We start from the raw sequence: 20,643 nt of genomic DNA, 5'->3' as shown, positions 1-20,643 counted from the left end.
GGGAGGCCGAGGTGGGCAGACCACGAGGTCAGGAGTTCGACACCAGCCTGGCCAACATAGTGAAACCCCGTCGCTACTAAAAAAATTAGCTGGGCGTGCTGGCACACGCCTGTAGTCCCAGCTACTCGGGAGGCTGAGGTAGGAGAATCGCTTGAACCCAGGAAGCAGAGGCTGCAGCGAGCCAAGATAGTGCCACTGCACTCTAGCCCAGGCAACAGTGTGAGACTCCATCTCAAAAAAAAGAAAAAAAGCTCAGGAAAATAGTGTATGGGCTTTTTCTTTTTTAAAGGTGCTCTTTCATTTTCATAGTCATTTCATATGACCAAATACTCAAAATCCAAATGAATCAAAAGAGTTCTTACATATAAACAAAACAGTTCTACAGATGAAACTAGAGATCTTGATAAATCTGTAAATATATGATCTAGAGATTTGTGTATAGAAAAAGAAATCAGAACCATGAACTGCAATCTGTGAGACCACAGCTTTAACTTTTTTTTCTGCCAGGGAGGTGGAAAGATGAGGAAAAACGGGGGTGAGAGGAGGGACAGACAGAAGCATGCCTCAGAGGTTCTGAGGGCCCCCTAGCACAGCACGGCACTATATGGGAACTGAAAGTTAGATTTTACTCTATTTTCTCTCCCAGCAAGCAAAGGGCCGTTTCACAGAGATTCCTGGCTGAAACAACACAAAGTCAGTTAAAAAGATGAAGCTGGGGCTGGGCGTGGTGGCTCACGCCTGTAATCCCAGCACTTTGGGAGGCTGAGGTGGGAGGATCACGAGGTCAAGAGATCGAGACCATCCTGGCCAACATGGTGAAACCCTGTCTCTACTAAAAATACAAAAATTAGCTGAGCGTGGTGGCGCACGCCTGTAGTCCCAGCTACTTGGGAGGCTGAGGCAGGAGAATCACTTGAACCTGGGAGGCAGAGGTTGCAGTGAGCCGAGATTGCGCCACTGCACTCCAGCTTGGAGAAAGAGTGAGAGACTGTCTCAAAAAAAAAAAAAAAGCCAGAAAGATGAAGCCAGAAGTGGGGAACCAACAATCATTATTGTAGCAATGATATTAGAAGGATTAAGGATAAGGAAATTATTGGACTTGATTCCCTCTTTTTTTTGAGAGAGAGAGAGTCTGGCTCTGTCACCCAGGCTGGAGTGCAGTGGCGTGATCTTGGCTCATTGCAACCTCTGCCTCCTGGGTTCAAGTGATTCTCCTGTCTCAACCTCCCAAGTAGCTGGGATTACAGGCACCCACCACCACACCCGGCTAATTTTGTATTTTTAGTAGAGATGGGTTTTCGCCATGTTGGTCAGGCTGGTCTTGAACTCCTAACCTCAGGTGATCCACCCACCTCGGCCTCGCAAAGTGCTAGGATTAAAGGCGTGAGCCACCCCACCCGGCCTGATTTCCTTTTTATCATATTACAATACACAAACATTCCTTGGCCCCTTGGGTCAGCTGGTTTTCTTCAAGTGGGATTCTTTCACCAGCCCTCTATTTGAGCCACGTGCTAGGTTCAGTGAGAACACAACACTCATCTTTCTGGAAAATGGTCAGAGGAATCCAGAGATCCAACTGAAATCCAATCAGAACCCATTTGTTTTACTGTTCAGTTCTTTAAGAACACAATAAGTTGTAGGCAATGATTTATACCTAGAAGAATTTTAGCACTTACCTAAAATAATGTATTAGCCTCTGAACCCCATTTAGAACACTAAAAATAATCCATTAGTTCATTTACAATGTTAGTGTTCAGTTACCATACTCATATATTTTAGTAACATATCAAACTATTGAAAATTTGTTAACATTTAGCTGAAAACCAAAAATACCCACCTGGCTAATGAAACAAAACTAAGCAGCTTTGTTTCCTGGCTGACAATCACACACCAAGAATAGCTTCAAAAATTCATGAGCATTATTACTCAAAGATGTCAGTCTATTTTAGATCAATTGAATTTTTAAGATGCTTTAATAGAGGTACATTATATACCAATTTTAAAAGTTCAGTGGGCCAGGCACGGTGGCTCACGCCTGTAATCCCAACACTTTGGGAGGCCAAGGCAGGCAGATCCCAGGGTCAGGAGATGGAGACCATCTTGGCTAACCCAGTGAAACCCCATCTCTACTAAAAATACAAAAAATTAGCTGGGCATGGTGACGTGGAAGTCTGAGGCAGGAGAATCACTTGAACCCGGGAGGTAGAGGTTGCAGTGAGCCGAGATCGCACCACTGCACAGTGAACTTTTTTTTGAACAATGGCAGTTTTTAAAATTAGGGCAGTGGAATTTAAAATACTTGCATGAACAATGTTAATGGATTATTTTCCCCCCATAATGTCATTTTCTTCTAATGTTATTGACTGGAAAAGAGTTGAAACCCTCGACCAGGTGCGGTGGCTCACACCTGTAATCCCAGCACTTTGGGAGGCCAAGGTGGGTGGATCACTTGAGGTCAGGAGTTCGAGACCAGCCTGACCAACATGGTGAAACCCCATCTCTACTAAAAAAATACAAAATTAGCCGGGTGTGGTGGTGTCTCCCTGTAATCTCAGCTACTTGGGAGGCTGAGGCAGAATTGCTTGAACCCAGGAGGTGACGGTTGCAGTAAGCTGAGATCACACCATTGCACTCAAAAAAAAAGAAACCCTCAATAAAAAGCTGATATTCATAATTCAGGCTTAGATTATATAAGTGGTTTTTGTTTTAAGAGATAGGCTTCTTAGGTTTCTATTAGAAGGGTGGAGGAAAAGAGTTTTTAAAAAAGAGAGGGAGAGACTGAGTCTTACTCGTTGCCCAGGCTGGAGTGCAGTGGCACGATCATAGCTCACTATAGCTTTGCTCACTACAGCCTCGAACTCCTGGGCTCAAGCACTTCTCCTGCATCAGTCCCCCAAGTAGCTAGGACTACAGGAGCACATCACCATGCCTGGCTAATTTTTGTTTTTTTTTTGTTTTTTTGTAGAGACAAGATCTCACTTTGTTGCTCAAGCTGGTCTTGAACTCCTGGCCTCAAGCAATCCTCCTCGCTTGGCCTCCCAAAGTGCTGAGATTGCAAGTTTGAGCCACCATGCTTGGGCAAGATTACATAAATTTTGAGAGCTTGATTTGGCCTTTAATAAAGCCAAATCTGTAGAAAAAATCTCATTTCAACACTATCTCACTAGACTGAAACTTTTTGAAATGTTTTCATTGTTGCCCTTCATATTATGTAAAGGAATCATGTCTATTAAGGAAAATGACATAAGGAAATGTTTTAGAAATTATGAATACTAAAGATTAAGGAGACTTTTCTTGCCTGTAACCTGTACATACACACACACACACACACACACACACACACCTTACAGAAAAAAAAACTCTTAGGCCTATCTAAAATCCATTATTTCTGTTTCTACCCATTTATTCATGCTCCCTTAAAGCCCATTCCTGCTTATTCAACATTCTACAATTTTAATTCATAAACATGTAAAGTCCAAGAGCAGTGCTTGAACAATGCTGAAGGCATAGCACTGTCTGTACTAATCAGGTGGCACTTAAGTTTGTCTTATCATATTTATATAATTGTCTCCTCAAACAGACTTCACACTTTTGAGAGTAAGGGCCCTTTTCTATTCCCAAAACCAAACATAGAGACTCATATATAGTAAAATGTTGGTAATGGCTATGAAAGACACAGACCAGTGGATACATTTAAGAATTAACTTAAGTTGTAAAGAATATCTGACCTTGGCTGGGCGTGGTGGCTCACACCTGTAATCCCAGCATTTTGGGAGGCCGAGGTGGGGGGATCACAAGGTCAGGAGATCGAGACCACCCTGGCTAACACAGTGAAACCCCATCTCTACTAAAAATACAAAAAATTAGCCGGCGTGGTGGCGGGCACCTGTAATCCCAGCTACTCTGGAGGCTGAGGCAGGAGAATGGCGTGAACCCGGGAGGCGGAGCTTGCAGTGAGCTGAGATCGCGCCACTGCACTCCAGCCTGGGTGACAGAGCGAGACTCCATCTCAAAAAATAATTAAAAAAAAAAAAGAATATTTGACCTTTACAACTATTTAAAATGGACTAGTCCTGGACCACAGGGATTCATGGCCTGAGTATGGAAGCAATTAACAGCAGCAAACTGAAGCCAACAATAAATTTAAACTCTCAAGTTTTGGGCACCAAATAATGCTAGTTTCCTGTGTCTAAGACCTTACCCAAGAAGAGGCACTTGTGAAAAGATGCATCAGTTTTAAAAGCCATTTTATTTATTTATTTATTGAGAGAGTTTCACTCGTCACCCAGGCTGAAGTGCAATGGCGCGATCTTGGCTCACTGCAACCTCTGCCTCCCTGGTTCAAGCAGTTCTCCTGCCTCAGCTTCCCAAGTAGCTGGGATTACAGGTGTGTGCCACCATGCCCGGCTAATTTTTGTATTTTTAGTAGAGAGGGGTAGAGGGGGTTTCACCATGTTGGCCAGGCTGGTCTTGAACTCCTGACCTCAGGTGATCTGCCCATCTCAGCCTCCCAAAGTGCTGGGATTACAGGCATGAGCCACCACACCCAGCCTAAAAGCCATTTGTAAAGAAGTAATATTTAAGACTTTTTTCAAGAGCTGGGGGGAGTGTTCACATGCCCACAAAGGTTCTTTGCCAGAATTACGCACCCACACATGCACCCAGTAGAAGGGCTTTGCTGGGAGTGCTGATTCTGCTCATTCTGGAGCTTATATTTCCTCAGTTCCAGAACTTCTTCTTATAAAAGTTATAAATCACAACATTTAAATAAGATCCCAAAGTGCTACTGCCTTCTTAGAAATTCAGCTATAGTCATTATATTAATAAATCTTTGTATAGGTGAGAGATGGGTTTTGGTCTGTTCATCCTCAATCCTGTTCTTTCCTGACTTTAAGTCGATTCATTCACCACTCACTCACTCACCAGCATTTACTGTATAGCTACTACAGGACAAGCCCTGGGCTAGGGAGTCAAAGAGAAATGACGACTGAAGTACGGTCCTGGCCCTGGAGCAGTGCAGTCACATTCTACAGTGTACAGTTGGATTAATGCTAATTACTTACTCAGACTTCGCAAAAGGAAACAACCAGAGAAACAGTCTTTTTCCCGTGATCGTAAACACTCCCTATCTGGTGGACTTGCTGTCCTTCCTTCTATATTCAAAAACAACCAATGCCTCTTTTACTTTTAACTTTATTTGGCAAAGCAGCACTGCATAAACTGTTCAAGAACTAGGACACAGCTTACACAGCATGTTAAGTTCATATACATTATCAGCAGCAAATTAGAAACAGAAAACAACACTAAACTACAAGTCTCCTATAATTTTGAGAGAGAGAGAAGGGAAGAACTAAGTCAGTTATGTCCAATCTGAACAGCTGAGTGTTTACAGGACATCACCTGCCATCTTAAGGTTTAATATTTACAAATGCCTAGTTTTAAGGTAACAAAGCAGCTGATTGTATCTACAACATGCTATTCTATGACACCACATCAAAAGCTTTAAAAAGAAAGCTCATCTCTATTTTCTTAGTAGCATCTAACAGACATCCAAATACCAAGAATCTTAACTTGTGAATGGTGGTGTTATCCAGTGCACAAAAGCAATCTGATAAATTAATATCAGAACAGAATTAAGTGTCCAAGAAAAGAAAAACCACTCCTCAAAATCAATTCACAAACTAAGTTTTCCATTTTACAGAACCCTTTCTTTTAATATTTCCAAGTAAAATATGGGCATGTTAAAGTAATATTACACAAATTTATACTTTGCATCCTTCCTCTACCAATTTGGCTCTGTGCCTCTTTGAAGAATCAGAAACCATAAAAAAACACACATTTTCATGCTGAAAATAACAGTGTAACAAAGTCCAAAACAAGCTGTGATGGTGTTGGTTTTCAAAAAGCTTTGAGGACTGAGATGAGCAATCCACTGTAATTTTATACTGGTCAAGCTGATGTTGCTTTTACAATTCATCCCTGTGAGGAAAAAAGAGAGAAATACATTAGTAGGAGTTACACACTACCCAATTTGGCTTTATAATAGTTTAGACACAACTGTTAAGTCAATAAAAATGCGCTGATCACCAAGCAATATATTTAAAAAATAAAAATGCAAACAACCCAAGTGAAAGCAACAGAGGGTCAGCCATTCCAAACATCTTCCATGCCACTCCAGAACCAAGTATGCAACCTAAAGGGCGTGAGTTCTTCATTTTTGATTTCTAAAAATAGATTTCTTCCTTCAATGTCAAAATTCAGAAAAAATATCTTTTAGATCTACGGTCATCTTTACACTATAGTAAAATGACAACTTAAGTGTTTTAGAGTTCAAATGAGTTAATAGTTACATTCACAAAATTGGACAGAAATGTGGTCTTTTGCTCAGAATGTCCACTAGCAATTGTGGAGTGGGTCAATCTCAACCCAAGCGCTCTGAGAGAAAAGGCATCATCTGTAGGTATAATATACCTGTCAGCTGATTTCATAAGGCAGCTTTATCAGCTCCAAAAGAAACCATCCGCTCAGCCAGGTGCAGCACTGTACCAGCAACTGCCAGTGAGAGGAAGGAAGGAATAAAAATGCAGTCTAAAATAAACTGTATGGTATCTCAGTTATACCTCAGTAAAACTGTTAAAAGTGAAAAAATGAATAAAACCATGAGAGAAGCCCACAAGCCTCATAGCTGAAGGTAATATGAGTGACAAAAACCAGAACTTTAGAGGTAAAGAAGCATGATATTGATAATTAAGTCTCAAGTGGCTTAAGAAAAAGGGAAAAAATTACATATATGTATATATAGAAAGAGGGGAAAGAAATGTAGAAAAATGATAATAATTGATGACTCTGGATGAAGAGATTTAGGAGTTATTTGTACTATCCTAGCAACTTGTCGGCAATAAAAATTAAAGTTAAAAGTTTTGAAAAAGTTGTTAAGATAAATTTGAAGGGAAGAAGAAATAAAGAGCTCATAATTTCACAAGTAAGTGGGGGTAAATTACTGGACAATTTTTTTAAACTAAATTTTGTAAATTGTGCAAGAAAATATTTTTAAAATTATTTCTCCAATAAGCTGCCTTTATCCTATAGTATTGGATTATCTATTAAATGACAAATCATAAGTCTGCTTCCTCTTAATATATTCTTCCAAATAACAATATTATAATTCTCATAGAACAGCTTTTACTTAACTCATGCAGGCATTAAAATATTTGGTCAACAAAGAATTATTTGCAAAGTGCTCTATTCATAAAGTAAAATTCACTTCTGCTTTTTAGAATATGAACTGAAGATATTGTTTCTCTTGTTTTGGCTTTTTTTTTTTTTTTTTTTTTTTTTTGAGACAGAGTCTCGCTCTGTCGCCTAGGCTGGAGTGCAGTGGTGTGATCATGGCTCACTGCAACCTCTGCCTCCCAGGTTCCAGCAATTCTCCTGCCTCAGCCTCCCGAGTAGCTGGGATTACAGGCAGGCACCACCATACCGGCTACATTTTTTTTGTATTATTAGTAGAGACAGGGTTTCACCACGTTGGTCAGGCTGGTCTCAAACTCCTGACCTCAAGTGATCTGCCCACCTTAGCCTCCCAAAGTGCTGGGATTACAGGTGTGAGCCACCGTGCTCAAGCCAAAGATACTGTTATTTTTAAATAATTTACTACAATTTGGCCAGGGGCGGTGGCTCACACCTGTAATCCCAGCACTTTGAGAGGCCAAGGCGGGCGGATCATGAGGTCAGGAGATCGAGACCATCCTGGCTAACATGGTGAAACCTCGTCTCTACTAAAAATACAAATAATTAGCCGGGTGTGGTGGCATGCACCTGTAATCCTAGATATTCGGGAGGCTGAGGCAGGAGAATCGCTTAAACCAGGGAGGCGGAGGTTGCAGCGAGCTGAGATCATGCCACTGCACTCCAGCCTGGGCGACAGAGTGAGACTCCATCTCAGAAAACAATAATAATAATAATAATTTACTACAATTTACCTGCTGCAAGACATTAAGTATACTGTAAATAAATTAATGCCCCCCAACAACATAGGTACCATTTTTCCAACTATCCTCTCTGTCTAAAAAATACTTTAAAAAAAGAAAAGAAATTAGGTTTATAGACCTGAATTTTAAAATTAGGGGTGCTAGGGAAAAACAAAAACTTGCTGCCAGCGCGTGCACAATTTTTTAGAAGCCTAATACTCTAAAATCCATGTAACTTTCAAGTTATTAAATTTTCCCCAATGTTCAAAATTCTGTATGACCATTTCTTTATCTGACTTACATGCATAGATCATTTACAATAAAAAACAGTATGTACTAAATTTTTAGAAAGGCTCTTTAAAATTGCTATATACTATGCTAAATATATTCATTAGGTTAATAACTGTATATATTTCTACTAGTATATAATTATACATAATTTAATTATTAGATTTTATTAACTCTATGATACTAACATTTAGTCTTATACATTCTTTACCAAGAATAAATGAAAAGATATACTATAAGGAAACAACAATCAAAATCCATGAACGTTTTCTAATAATTTCATGGATCTTCCAAGGTAATAAAAGTGTTGTACAATTTGCTTTGTATGAAGCATTATGAGAGACAAAAAGAATTCCAAAAGTAACAGAATATATCCCTGCTTTTAAGGATGTAATGTATGTCACAATACTGGAACATATGTAAAGAGATTAAAAAGGAACAATATAGAATATGGAACACGGGATCAATTGGATCCCTTAGCACCAATACTGTCAGTCTTGGAAATGCAGTCAATTCCTAACATCTTTTTCATAGATGCAAGGCACTTTAAGAAGACATCAATAAACAAAGAGCTTATGGAATAATAAACTTGAACATTCCTCAGTTTCACAAACTAAAGATGGACCAATTACACTAACTCTTGTGACTACTAAAAACAAAAATAGTCTGGGTGTGGTGGCTCACACCTGTAATTCCAGCAGTTTGGGAGGCTGAGGCGGGTGGATCACTTGATGTCAGGAGTTTGAGAACAGCCTGGTCAACACAGTGAAACCCCGTCTCTACTAAAAATACAAAAATTAGCCGGGCCTCGTGGTGCGTGCCTGTAGTCCCAGCTATGCGGGAGGCTGAGGCAGGAGAATCACTTGAACCCAGGAGGCGGAGGTACAGTGAGCCAAGATCACATCACTGCACTCCAGCCTGGGTGACAGAGCAAGACTCTGTCTCAAAAATATCTATAAATAAATAAAAATAAAACTTTTACCAGAAGATTAACAAAATATTTTTACATATAAATTATTTATTTAAAATAAAATACATACTTAAGAACTATTAACTTTCTGTAGCAACTAATACAACTATTACATGTCCATAGTCATGAACACAATTCCACAGATTCTAGGTCTCTGGCCTATAGATCTAGCATTGTCTCCCCTTCTATTAATCCACCAAAATTACAAGTGACATCTTTCCAAGTGTAAAAAGACTCAAGTCTACATTAAAGTTTGGATCTTTACTTGGTACTAGAATTCCGCATGTCCACTAATTCTCATTTTTAAAAATACAGTTTCTGCCACATCTCCTCAGCAAAAATGGGATCTCACCCTCATCAGAGCACCGCAATTAGCTCTGGATTATTCCTCAGTAAGAAAGGTGGAAAGCTGGTGAGACACAAGACAAGGTTCCTAGGAAAGTATTATAATGAGTTAAAGTAATCCTGAAGAAAGTTTGAGGCTGGTGGCTCAAGCCTGTAATCCCAGCACTTTGGGAGGCTGAGGTGGGTGGAACGCTTGAGCTCAGGAGTCCGAGACCAGCCTGGGCAACATGGCAAAACCCCCTGTCTACACAAAAAAAACAAGAAAATCAGCTGAGTATGGTGGCACACCCTGTGGTCCCAGCTACTCAGGAGGCTGAGGCAGGGGGGATCGCTTGAGCCCAGGAGGTTGAGGCTGCAGTGAGCAGAGATCATGCCACTGCACTCCAGCCTGGGTGAGAGAGAGAGACTGTATCAAAACAAAACAAAAACGGAAAGTTTGAAAGAACAGAAATCACGTAGCCTGGCAAGAAGTTGACTAGGGAACTTTTTAGATGATAATTCCCAGAAAACAGTGACAGTATTTTAGATGTAGCTATCCACCCACTTCTCTCTATCCTTACTACCACTGCCTTAATGCAGACCATCATTTCACCCTTGAATTGCTATAACCACTTCCTGTTTCTGACTCGACTTTTGTCCCTTCCCAGCTCCCGAGTAGCTGGGACTAGAGGTGCCTGCCACCACGCCCGGCTAATTTTTTTGTATTTTTAGAAGAGACGGGGTTTCACCATGTTACCCAGGATGGTCTCGATCTCCTGACCTTGTGATCCGCCCACCTCAGCCTCCCAAAGTGCTGGGATTACAGGCGTGAGCCACTGCGCCCAGCCTAAAAGCAAGTATACATTTAATGTTTAGCAGATGACTGAATAATTGTCCATAAATTTAAAAATTATTCTAAATATATTTTTTAAAGATAAGGACTTGCTCTGTTGCCCAGCCTGGAATGCTGTGGTGATCACAGCTCACTGCCGCTTCTGGGCTTAAGTGATCCTCTTATCTCAGCCTCCCAAGTAGCCAGAACTAGAGGTGCACACCACCACGCCTGGCTAGTTCTTAAATTTTTAGTAGATACGAGGTCTCACTATGTTTCCCAGGCTTGTCTTGAACTTCTGGCCTCAAGTGATCCTCCCACCTCAACCTCCCAAAGCACTGGGATTACAGGCATGAGCCACCATACCTGGCCCTATTTTAAATTTCTTAATACAAATAGTTTGGTTTTATCAAAGGTGGATTCAGGTTTTGTGGGGGCCTAAGGTTTATATAATTAGAAAACAGGGGAACCTTTTTATGAAGTTAAAAAAAAAATCAGTAAGACTATGCATAATATAAAATTAAGAACAGGGCCAGGCATGGTGGCTGACACCTGTAATCCCAGCACTTTGGGAGGCCGAGGCGGGCAGATCACCTGAGGTCAGGAGTTCGAGACCAGCCTGGCCAATATGGTGAAACCCCTTCTCTACTAAAAATACAAAATTTAGCTGGGCGCCTATACTCTCAGCTACTTGGGAAGCTGAGGCAGGAGAATTGCTTGAACCTGGGAGACGGAGGTTGTAGTGAGCTGAGATTGCACCACTGCTCTACACAGCCTGGGTAACAGAGCAGAACTCCGTCTCAAAAAAAAAATTTTTTTTAATTAAATTAAATTAAGAACAGGGTCAGAGAAAACCTAGACAAGCAAGGGCTCTGCAGCTTCAGCTTTGTTAGCTTCACTGTAAATCTACCTCTAGTCATAAAAACAAAATTCCCTTTTTATAATTCCTTCATAATTAAATTATAGGCAAGATGTTCAACACTAATATTTATTGTATATAAAAAGAAAAATTTCTAAGTTGCTAATGAAAATCAACTCTTCTTATCAAATTTCAGTAATTTCAGTAACATATTTGCCCCTTTTATACTACAATAATCTCACAATTATGTAATTGTATAAACCATACTAGAAGCAAAGTGAAGGAAGGTTTTAGTTAGTTGTTAATAACTACATCTGATTCCAGTTGAAAAAACCAGTAATTTTTTAAATGCCTTTTTAATTTTAATTTTTAATTTTTTTTTTTTTTTTGAGACAGAGTCTCGTTCTGTCACCCAGGCTAGAATGTAGTAGTGTGATCTCGACTCACTGCAACCTCCGCCTCCTGGGTTCAAGCAATTCTCCTACCTCAGCCTCCTGAGTGCCTGGGACTACAGATGCAAGCCAACATGCCCAGCTAATTTTTGTGTTTTTAGTAGAGACAGGGTTTCACCATGTTGGCCAGGCTGGTCTCAAACTCCTGACTTAAGATGATTGGCTCGCCTCAGCCTCCCAAAATGCCTGGACTAAAATGCTTTTTTTTTTTTTTTTCAGTGGCTGTGCTCCACGCTATAATTCACAGAAAATAGCTATTGGTGAAGAATAAAAACAAAATTGAGAGATCTATTAAACTTATTATCACCCCTTTTCCTTATTAAGAAACTAATTATTTTAAAATAAGAATCTTTATGTCAAATAAAAATAAGATTCTAAGACAAGGAAACTGTAAAGCCGTTCTTGTTTTGGCATTTAATTTCAAGTAATTTGAGCTAATGGCACTGTTATGTACTGATGTCACTCTCTCTCATGGAAGGGAGTGGGAAGGGGAGGAAAAGAGAAGAGAAATCTTGGCTTCAAACAAAATATTCAGATTATGCTGAGACATAAAACAAAAGTGGACATTCTTTATAAGCCATGTTGTGCTGAAAGTTGCTGCATGCCTCTGGGTGGGTTTGTGAGACCTGGGCACTCATTGGGTAACTTGTAGAATCCTTGCCTCTTCCTAGGAATTTAGCCAGAATAGCTTAAACAGTGGCTGGCCTATTCTATAGAATGGGGAGAAGGTGACTCTTAAACAAGGCTGAATGAAAAATAGGCATGGGCTGTCAGGTATCTATGATTTGGTTGAAACAGATAAACCAAGCTGAGAGGTAGAATGTCCTCTCTGGTATCCTGACATTTTAGAAAACTGAGACGACTGTTATCTTTCCCCTTCTTTCTCCTTGTTGGTACAATACACAGGGCAGGAAATGATGGCCCCTTGTTTTTTTTTTTTTTTTTTTTTTTGAGACAGAGCCTTGCTCTGTCTCCCAGGCTGGAGTGCAGTGTCAAAATCTCGGCCCACTGCAACCTCCGCCTCCAGGGTTTAAGCAATTCTCCTGGCTCAGCCTCCTGAGTAGCTGGGATTACAGGCCTGTGCCATCACGCCCAGCTGATTTTGTATTTTTAATAGAGACGGGGTTTCACCATGTTGGCCAGGCTAGTCTCAAACTCCTGACCTCAAGTGATCCGCCCGCCTAGGCCTCCCAAAGTGCTGGGATTACAGGCGTGAGCCACTCCGCCTGGCCTCTTTTACAGACCAAACTCATTGTTTCCATGCCCATCCAGTGCTATAAAAATAATTAAAAAATATAAAAACAGAGTGGCTGATAATGAAGAAAAAATCCTTACAAAGTACTGAATTGAAGCTGAAAGTCTCTCTAAAAAAAAAAAAAAAAAAAAAGCCTTTGTGCCAACCAAGTCTCACCCTCCCTTTCCCAAAGATATATATATTAAACCAAAATAAGGGCAGACCATGCAACATTTTTCACATTTTTAATGTAATGAATTTCTGACGTTATAATGGAGGAGCACAAAGGTGACAACCAAAAACAGCTCTTGTAGTCTAATGTCTTAAAATCCACACCCTTTCACCTTGCATGTGTGGAAGAAGAAAGAGCAGAAGATAAAATCACTTCCACCTGGACCACTGCTTTTCTTTATCTGTTAAAGGCACGTATATCACCCCCATCAGAGGCTTCATTTTGATGCTGCCATCTTGTAGCTTGTCATACTGCTCCAACATTTGGTTTCCGCCTGCAGGACCAACAGGCAATATCAATCTTCCTCCGGGCTTTAACTGATCTATTAGCTAAAAGAAGAAAAAAAAAAGCACATACACCACCAAGTTACAGATTTTATTTTATTTTATTTATTTATTTTTGAGACAGGGTCTCACTCTGTCGCCCAGGCTGGAGTGCAAAGACATGATCTCAGCTCACTGCAACCTCTGCCTCGCGGGTTCAAGTGATTCTCCTACCTCAGTCTCCCAAGTAGCTGGGACTACAGGCACACGCCACCATGCCCAGCTAATTTTTGTATTTTTAGTAGAGACAGGGTTTCACCATATTGGCCACACTGGTCTCGAACTCCTGACCTCAAGTACTCCACCCACCTCAGCTTCCCAAAGTGCTTGGATTACAGGCGTGAGCTACTGTGCCCGGCCCAGATTTTATATTAATAGTCATTTGACATCATTATAAACAACTTTTAGTGTCCATAGGCAGAAAGCAGAAACGTTCTTTATTTAGTATATACAAATTAAGGCCAGACACGGCAGCTCACGCCTGTAATCCCAGCACTTTGGGAGGCCAAGGTGGGCAGATCACTTGAGGTCACGAGTTCAAGACCAGCCTGGCCAACACAGTGAAACCCCAACTCTACTAAAAAAGTACAAAATTAGCCAGGCATGGTGTCGGATGCCTGTAGTCCTATCTACTCAGGAGGCTGAGGCAGAATTGCTTGAACCCAGAGACGGAGGCTGCAGTTAGCCAAGATCACGCCACCACACTCCAGCCTGGGTGACAGAGCGAGACTCCGTCTTAAAAATAAATACATAGTATATACAGGTTGAGCATCAATAATCTGAAAACCCGAAACTGGAAATGCTCCAAAATCCAAAACTCTGAACATCAACATGACACCACAAGTAGATAATTTCACACCTGACCTCATGTGGCAAGTCACAGTCAAAATGCAGTCACAACTTTATTCCATGCACAAAATTATTTGAACTATTATACAAAATTACCTTCAGGCTACGTGTATAAGAGGTATAACATAAATGAGTTTTATGTTTAGACTTGGTCCCATTCCCAAGATATCTCATTATGTATATGTAAATATTCCAAAATGTGAAAAAATCTGAAAAAATCCAAAATCCAAAACACTTCTGGTCCCAAATATTTTGGAGAAGGGATACTCACCCTGTACATACTTTGATTGTTATATTATTACTCAACTATCAGCCTCCTCTATTAAACGACAAGCTCTTGAGGATGGGGACTGTGTCTTATTCATCTTTGTGTCTTTAGCATCTAACACAGTACCTGGTACAACTGTAGTGCTCAAAATGTTTGAACTGAACCAACTAATATAGAACTATCCTCTTGGCGGGCCAAAGGCAGAGCATAGAATTCTAATGCCTGTGTGCCTGTTTTGAATCTTTGTGGGTTTGAAGGAAGGAGGAGGGGAGGAGAGGAAGTGTAGAAAATCAGCAAGGAATCCCTATCCTATTATTGTAGAATCTAGGGCATCACTGAAGGGATAAGGGAACCCTAGTTATACGATTCAATTGAGGTTTACTGGTACCATAAGGAGGGAAGGTAGGGCTGGAGTCCCTGCAGTGTTAGAATGAGGACACTCCTGTCAATGAAGAACCAAGAGTATTCAATGAAAGCTCTTACAGTCAGAAAACTTTTAAATCATGTTACCATTTTCATATAGCTTTACGGATCACTATTAATAAAAAACATTAAAGAAGAAACCTTACTTTGGTTTTTTGTTTTGTTTTGTTTTTTGTTGTAGTTTTTTATTGTTTTGAGACTGAGTCTCACTTTGTCACCCAGGCTGGAGTGCAGTGGCACGATCTCGGCTCACTGCAACCTCCGCCTCCCGGGTTCAAGCAATTCTCATGCCTCAGCCTCCCAAGTAGCTGGGAATACAGGTGCCAAGCACCGAGCCCGACTAATTTTTTTTGTATTTTTAATAGAGACGGGCTTTCAACATGTTGGCCAGGCTGGTCTCGAACTCCTAACCTCAAGTGATCCGCTCTCCTCGGCCTCTTAAAGTACTGGGATTACAGGCATGAGCCACCATGCCCAGCCAGAAACCTTACTTTGGATATTTATTACCTCAGGAAAGGGTGCCCTCAATCAAAGTTTTGGTTGTCTGCAAGTCTATCTTCTTGTTTTTCTCAATTTCAAGGCTTATAATGAAAAACAGCTGACTTCCTCTCCCTACCCCACCCTTGCTCTCTAAATCCAGTCATTTCAAATCCTTTTAGCTATGTCTTCTAGTATTTACCTTTATATTTCAAAACATATGCTAGATAAGGATTGAACTCCCTTAATCTACATTCTGCTTCCTTCCCCCAATCCAACCAATCATTTTTTATTAAAATCATTTCTAGTTATGACTGTGTAACTATGATTTGCTGCTGAGTCAAGAAGTATCCAATCATTGTTTCCTTTCCTCCTCTTGCTCCAAATCTGAGCTGGTTATTCTCCAGGCCTGCTGCACAGCTTCCATCCAGGCCCTTCCCTTTGTAACAATCCCACAAACTTCCATGCCTCTGCCTGATCAAGATGCCTTATGTGGTTTCCTCTTTTGGTTTTTCCTACTATCTGTCTCTTCCCTCATTTCATTTTTGGATGACAAAAATGGCATTTTAATACATTAAATTTTAAGACATTTTAAGACATCTTAATCATTTAAGAAAGTTCCTTCAGAAGCATTTTGTGAAATAGTGCATGGAATGTATTAAAAGAAAGAGATGGAGATTTGCAAACCTAAAACTATCTTGGTGATGTGTGTGCATACAGAATTCAAGGTTGGAAATAATTTTCAACTCAGAATTTGATGGTTTGGTACTCTGACTTACAAATTCTAATGCTGTTTGCAGTCTGATGCCTTTCTGATTACCAGTCCTTAACAGGAGATCTGTTTTATTTTTCTAGAAGCTTTTATTTATTTTTTCTAAAGACAGGGTCTTGCTCTGTCACCTAGGCTGGAATACAGTGGTGCAATCATGGTTCACTGAAATCTCAACTTCCTGGGCTCAAGCAATCCTCCCACCTCAGCCTCCCATGTAGCTGGGACTACAGGCACAGGCTGCCACATCTGGCTAATTTTTAAATTTTTTTGTACAGATGGGGTCTCGCTATGTTGCCCAGGCTGGTCTCAAACTCAGATCCTCAAGCGATCCTCCTTCCTTGGCCTCCCAAACTGCTGAGAAGTGTGAGCCACCACACCTGGCCTCTAGAGGCTTTCAGAATCTTCTCTTTATCCCCTAATATTCTGAATATAAATGCTATGGTTGTTCTTTTTTCTTATTTTAAAAATTCTTTGTGTTAGAATTATGTCCACCAGTTTTTAGAAAATTTCTTACTTAGGGATTAGTGCTGATTATTCCTCATGCAGAGTCTCAAGCAGCATTCCCTCTTTTCAGACCCATGCTTTACCTATGATTTTCAAGGTCTTGATGCCACCAATTCCTAAGCCTTTTCAGAGTTTTGCAGAGCAAACTGCGTATGCATAATATTTCACTCTGTAGTCTCTTTAGTTTCTACTTCCTCTACCCTCCTGGGTCAGCTATTATTCCATCTGCTTTCTATCTTCACACACTGTGGAGTTCAGGATTGCAGGTATAGTCTCCTAGTTAATTGAGTATGGAGTTTATGCTTCTGTTTTTCTGGTTATCTTGGGGTGATATCCAAAAGAAGGCATAAACATCTTCATTCTGCTATCTTAAAACTAGAAAGCCCCTTCAGTACATCTATCTTAAATCAGATGTATACATACCCCTATAATACTTGCAAGTATTACTACAATATTTAAATTCAATTTAATTAAATCTAGAAATATCTTTCAAGATCACTTCAGGGTCCCAGTAGGGAGAAATGGGCCCTGCACCCACCCGCCTCATTTAAGCACAGTTCTATTTCAGATTTTAACTGTTCACTCTAGGTTGTCAATATTTTTTTTTGAAAAGTTAAAAACCCATTGGTCATGCGTTCAAATTCATTGAGCTGTTCGTTTATGACTTGCAAAATTTTCTACATTATATTAATACTTCAGTTAAAATGTGTTAAAACCACTGGTTCAATCTACCTTTTTTTTTTTTTTTTTTTTTGAGACAGGGTCTCACTTTGTCACCCAGGTTGGAATGCAGCAGTACAAGCATGGCTCACTGCAGCCTCAACCTCTCAGGCTCACGCAATCCAAGCTATCCTCCCACCTCAGCCTCTTGAGTAGCTGGGACTACAAGTGCCTGCCACATCTAATTTTTTGTATTTTTTGTAGAGATGGGGTTTTGCCATGTTGCCCAGGCTGGTCTCGAACTTCTGAGCGCAAGTGATTCATCTGCCTTAGCCTCCCAAAGTGCTGGGATTACAGGCGTGAGCTACTTTTTTTTTTTAAACAGATAATCAACAGGGCCAAAGCAATTAAGTCATTTTCCCAGTCACTTGGCCAATAAGCAGCAAGTCAATGACCAGAACAAATTATACAACTTTCATCTTCCCATAACTGATCTAAGCCTACAAAAAAAACGGATGAGACTAGACAGAAGAAACAGTGTCACCTTCATCCCCTGGTCATCTACTCAAGAACTACGCAAAAGCCATATGTAACAGAAATCTAGGACCACAGGCTACAGTGCCATGGCACAAACATGGCTCAATGCAGCCTCAACAGCTTGGGCTCAAGCAATTCTCCCACCTCAGCCTCCAGAGTAGCTGGGGCTACAGGCATATGCGCCACTGTGCCTGGCTAATTTTTTTTTTTAAACAGGGTCTTGCCATGTTACTCAGACTGGTCTCAAACTCCTAGGCTCAAGCAATCCTCCCACCTTGGCCTCCCAAGGTGCTGGGGTTACATGCATGAGCCACCATGCCCGGCCATATATCCTACTATTCTTAAGATTCAGTTCAAGTTCCATCCGTGTGTGATGTCTCCTTGACCACTCACTGCACAATTCTCTCCCTCATATGCATATTTTATTTTCCTTCCAATAGATATCCTGTGTTAATTATATGTTATCATATCGCTAATTTCCCAGTTACATATATGACATATCTCTTCTAGAATACAAGCTTTGTGAGAATATGATGTATGGCAAATACTTTCGCATATCTCCCATACACCAAATACAGCCTTACATATTCTGCTATTTAAAAAACATCAAACTGGCCGGGTGCAGTGGCTCACGCCTGTAATCCCAGCACTTTCGGAGGCTGAGGCGGGCAGATCACCCGAGGTCAGGAGTTCGAGACCAGCCTGGCCAACATGGTGAAACCCCGTCTCTACTAAAAATACAAAAATTAGCTGGGTGTGGTGGTGGGCGCCTGTAATCCCAGCTACTCAGGAGGCTGAGGCAGGAGAATCACTTGAACCCGGGAGGCGGAGGTTGCAGTGAGCTGAAATTGGGCCACTGCACTCCAGCCTGGGCGACAAGAGCAAAACTCTTTTTTGACAAAAGCAAAAAAAAAACAAAAAACAAAAAACAAACAAAAAAACCCCTGATTATCAGGTCATAAACTCCAGAGGGATTTTCCCAATTCTACTGTTGTCCCAGTTCTTACCTGGATCAAATATGAGCGCCACAAACTGGGGTTTAGTAATTTTCATGTCATTTATACAATTGTTTGCATATGAAAAAAGAAAAGAGTAGCAGCTAATTGTAACCAAAATGTATGATATAAAAGTCTAATTATATTTTGAACATCATCTAGAAGTCTTTTCTATTTAAGTCTTGTAGAGTTTTAGTTGAATAAAAACACACAAACAGAAAAAATCCCAACTCACCGCCTGGGGTACAACAGGGGCTGCAGCTCCCACATGAATGGCATCATAAGGGGCTTCTTCAGCATATCCCATTCTTCCATCCCCCACTGAAAGAAAAACAGCTATGCTTTAAAAACCTGTTTAGATCAAACTTAATGTGAAGAATTCTAGTACAGGAGGTTTACAATGGAGAAAGGATAGATTTTTCAATAAATGATCCTGGGACAACTGGATATTCACTTTTTTGCTGTTTTTAACTCATTTTATTTTATTTTTTGGTCAGAAACATTAAAACAATGGAATTTTATTTTGATGAAAAACTGGAGTTAACAATCATTTAGTAAATGAAAAGCACTTCATTTTCCTATCTCACAACTCTTTTTTTTGAACTCCTGACCTCAGGTGATCCACCCGCCTCAGCCTCCCAAAGTGCTGGGTTTACAGGTGTGAGACACTGCGCCCAGCCTCTATCCCACAACTCTTAAGAACGAAAGCATTAGTAAATAAATATCTGTGAACAGATTAAGGATAAGGCAGACTGGATAATAAACCACCTCTGACGTTCACACTCCCTGCACGTGACTCACTCTAAAGCACGAAACGGCACTGGAGATAACGGAACTGAAAAGTTCCGTTTTAAATCTCATCCTAATCATTCAAATAAGCCCAAGGTAAATATTTTTTGCTCCTTATGGGCAGCAAACTATATGAATTTTACTGGAGGAATACTTTGGCAGAAGCACCTATTTAAGTTAACTTAAGATATAGTACCTTAATAGTACTACATTCAAAAGACATACATAGATAGTCCCATGCTTCTCTCAATTCAGGAACAGTTATGCCATCAGGACAAAAGGTAATTCCTATTTTATAGTAATCCAGAATAGATTGAAACACAGTAGAACCAATTCCCTCTGCTACTTCATACTCTCCTTTCTCATTGGGTTGTGTAAAGTTATGTTCTCGGCCAGATCCAAACAAATATCCTGCCCAACACTGTATTTGGCTGTGCAGTAGAAATGGATGGGTCTACAACAAATCTAGTATTACTCACTATTGGTGCTATCTGTTCATATGTTCTTATATTCAGAGCTCCTTCTTTTGCATTCTCAAATACAAACACCATCTCCCCAGATATCTTAACAGCTATTATCTAAACTTGACTGACTACTGTTTCTACTGCTGTTCCCAGTACTGCTAATGGAACCATGTGGGGAGGCTTTTGGAGAACAAGGACTGCTTGGACGAGAGGAACTGTGATCTTTTTCTCATGCAACATGGTGCTGTCGTGTTGGAGAAGTTAACATTTCTTTTTTTTTTTTTTTTTGAGACGAAGTCTCGCTCTTGTCTGCCAGGCTAGAGTGCAACGGCGCGATCTCAGCTCACTGCAACCTCCGCCTCCCAGGTTCAAGCGATTCTCCTGCCTCAGCCTCCTGAGTAGCTAGGACTACAGGTGCCTG

General features: G+C 40.5%; 1 protein-coding gene across 4 annotated transcripts in view; it reads right to left on the bottom strand.

Annotated features, from left to right (window-relative positions):
• Positions 1–5,173: 5,173 nt before the first annotated feature.
• Positions 5,174–20,643, bottom strand: part of PCMT1 (protein-L-isoaspartate (D-aspartate) O-methyltransferase) — a 59,128-nt gene continuing 43,658 nt past the window's right edge. For 2 of the 4 annotated variants that reach the window (XM_034963067.3, XM_034963070.3), the window contains 3 exons: positions 19,205–19,290; positions 13,321–13,490; positions 5,174–5,979 (listed from right to left, as the gene is read on the bottom strand). In XM_034963067.3, coding sequence (XP_034818958.1) covers positions 5,967–5,979; positions 13,321–13,490; positions 19,205–19,290 — 269 coding nt within the window. In that variant the 3' untranslated portion in view covers positions 5,174–5,966. Of the gene's footprint in view, positions 5,980–13,265; positions 13,491–19,204; positions 19,291–20,643 lie in introns of all 4 variants that reach the window. The other 2 variants (XM_034963069.3, XM_063605022.1) reach the window with 2 other exon arrangements.

This window comes from Pan paniscus, chromosome 5, assembly GCF_029289425.2.
Source record: "Pan paniscus chromosome 5, NHGRI_mPanPan1-v2.0_pri, whole genome shotgun sequence".
NCBI classification, from domain to species: domain Eukaryota; kingdom Metazoa; phylum Chordata; class Mammalia; order Primates; family Hominidae; genus Pan; species Pan paniscus.
This window is presented reverse-complemented; position numbering and strand designations above follow the sequence as displayed.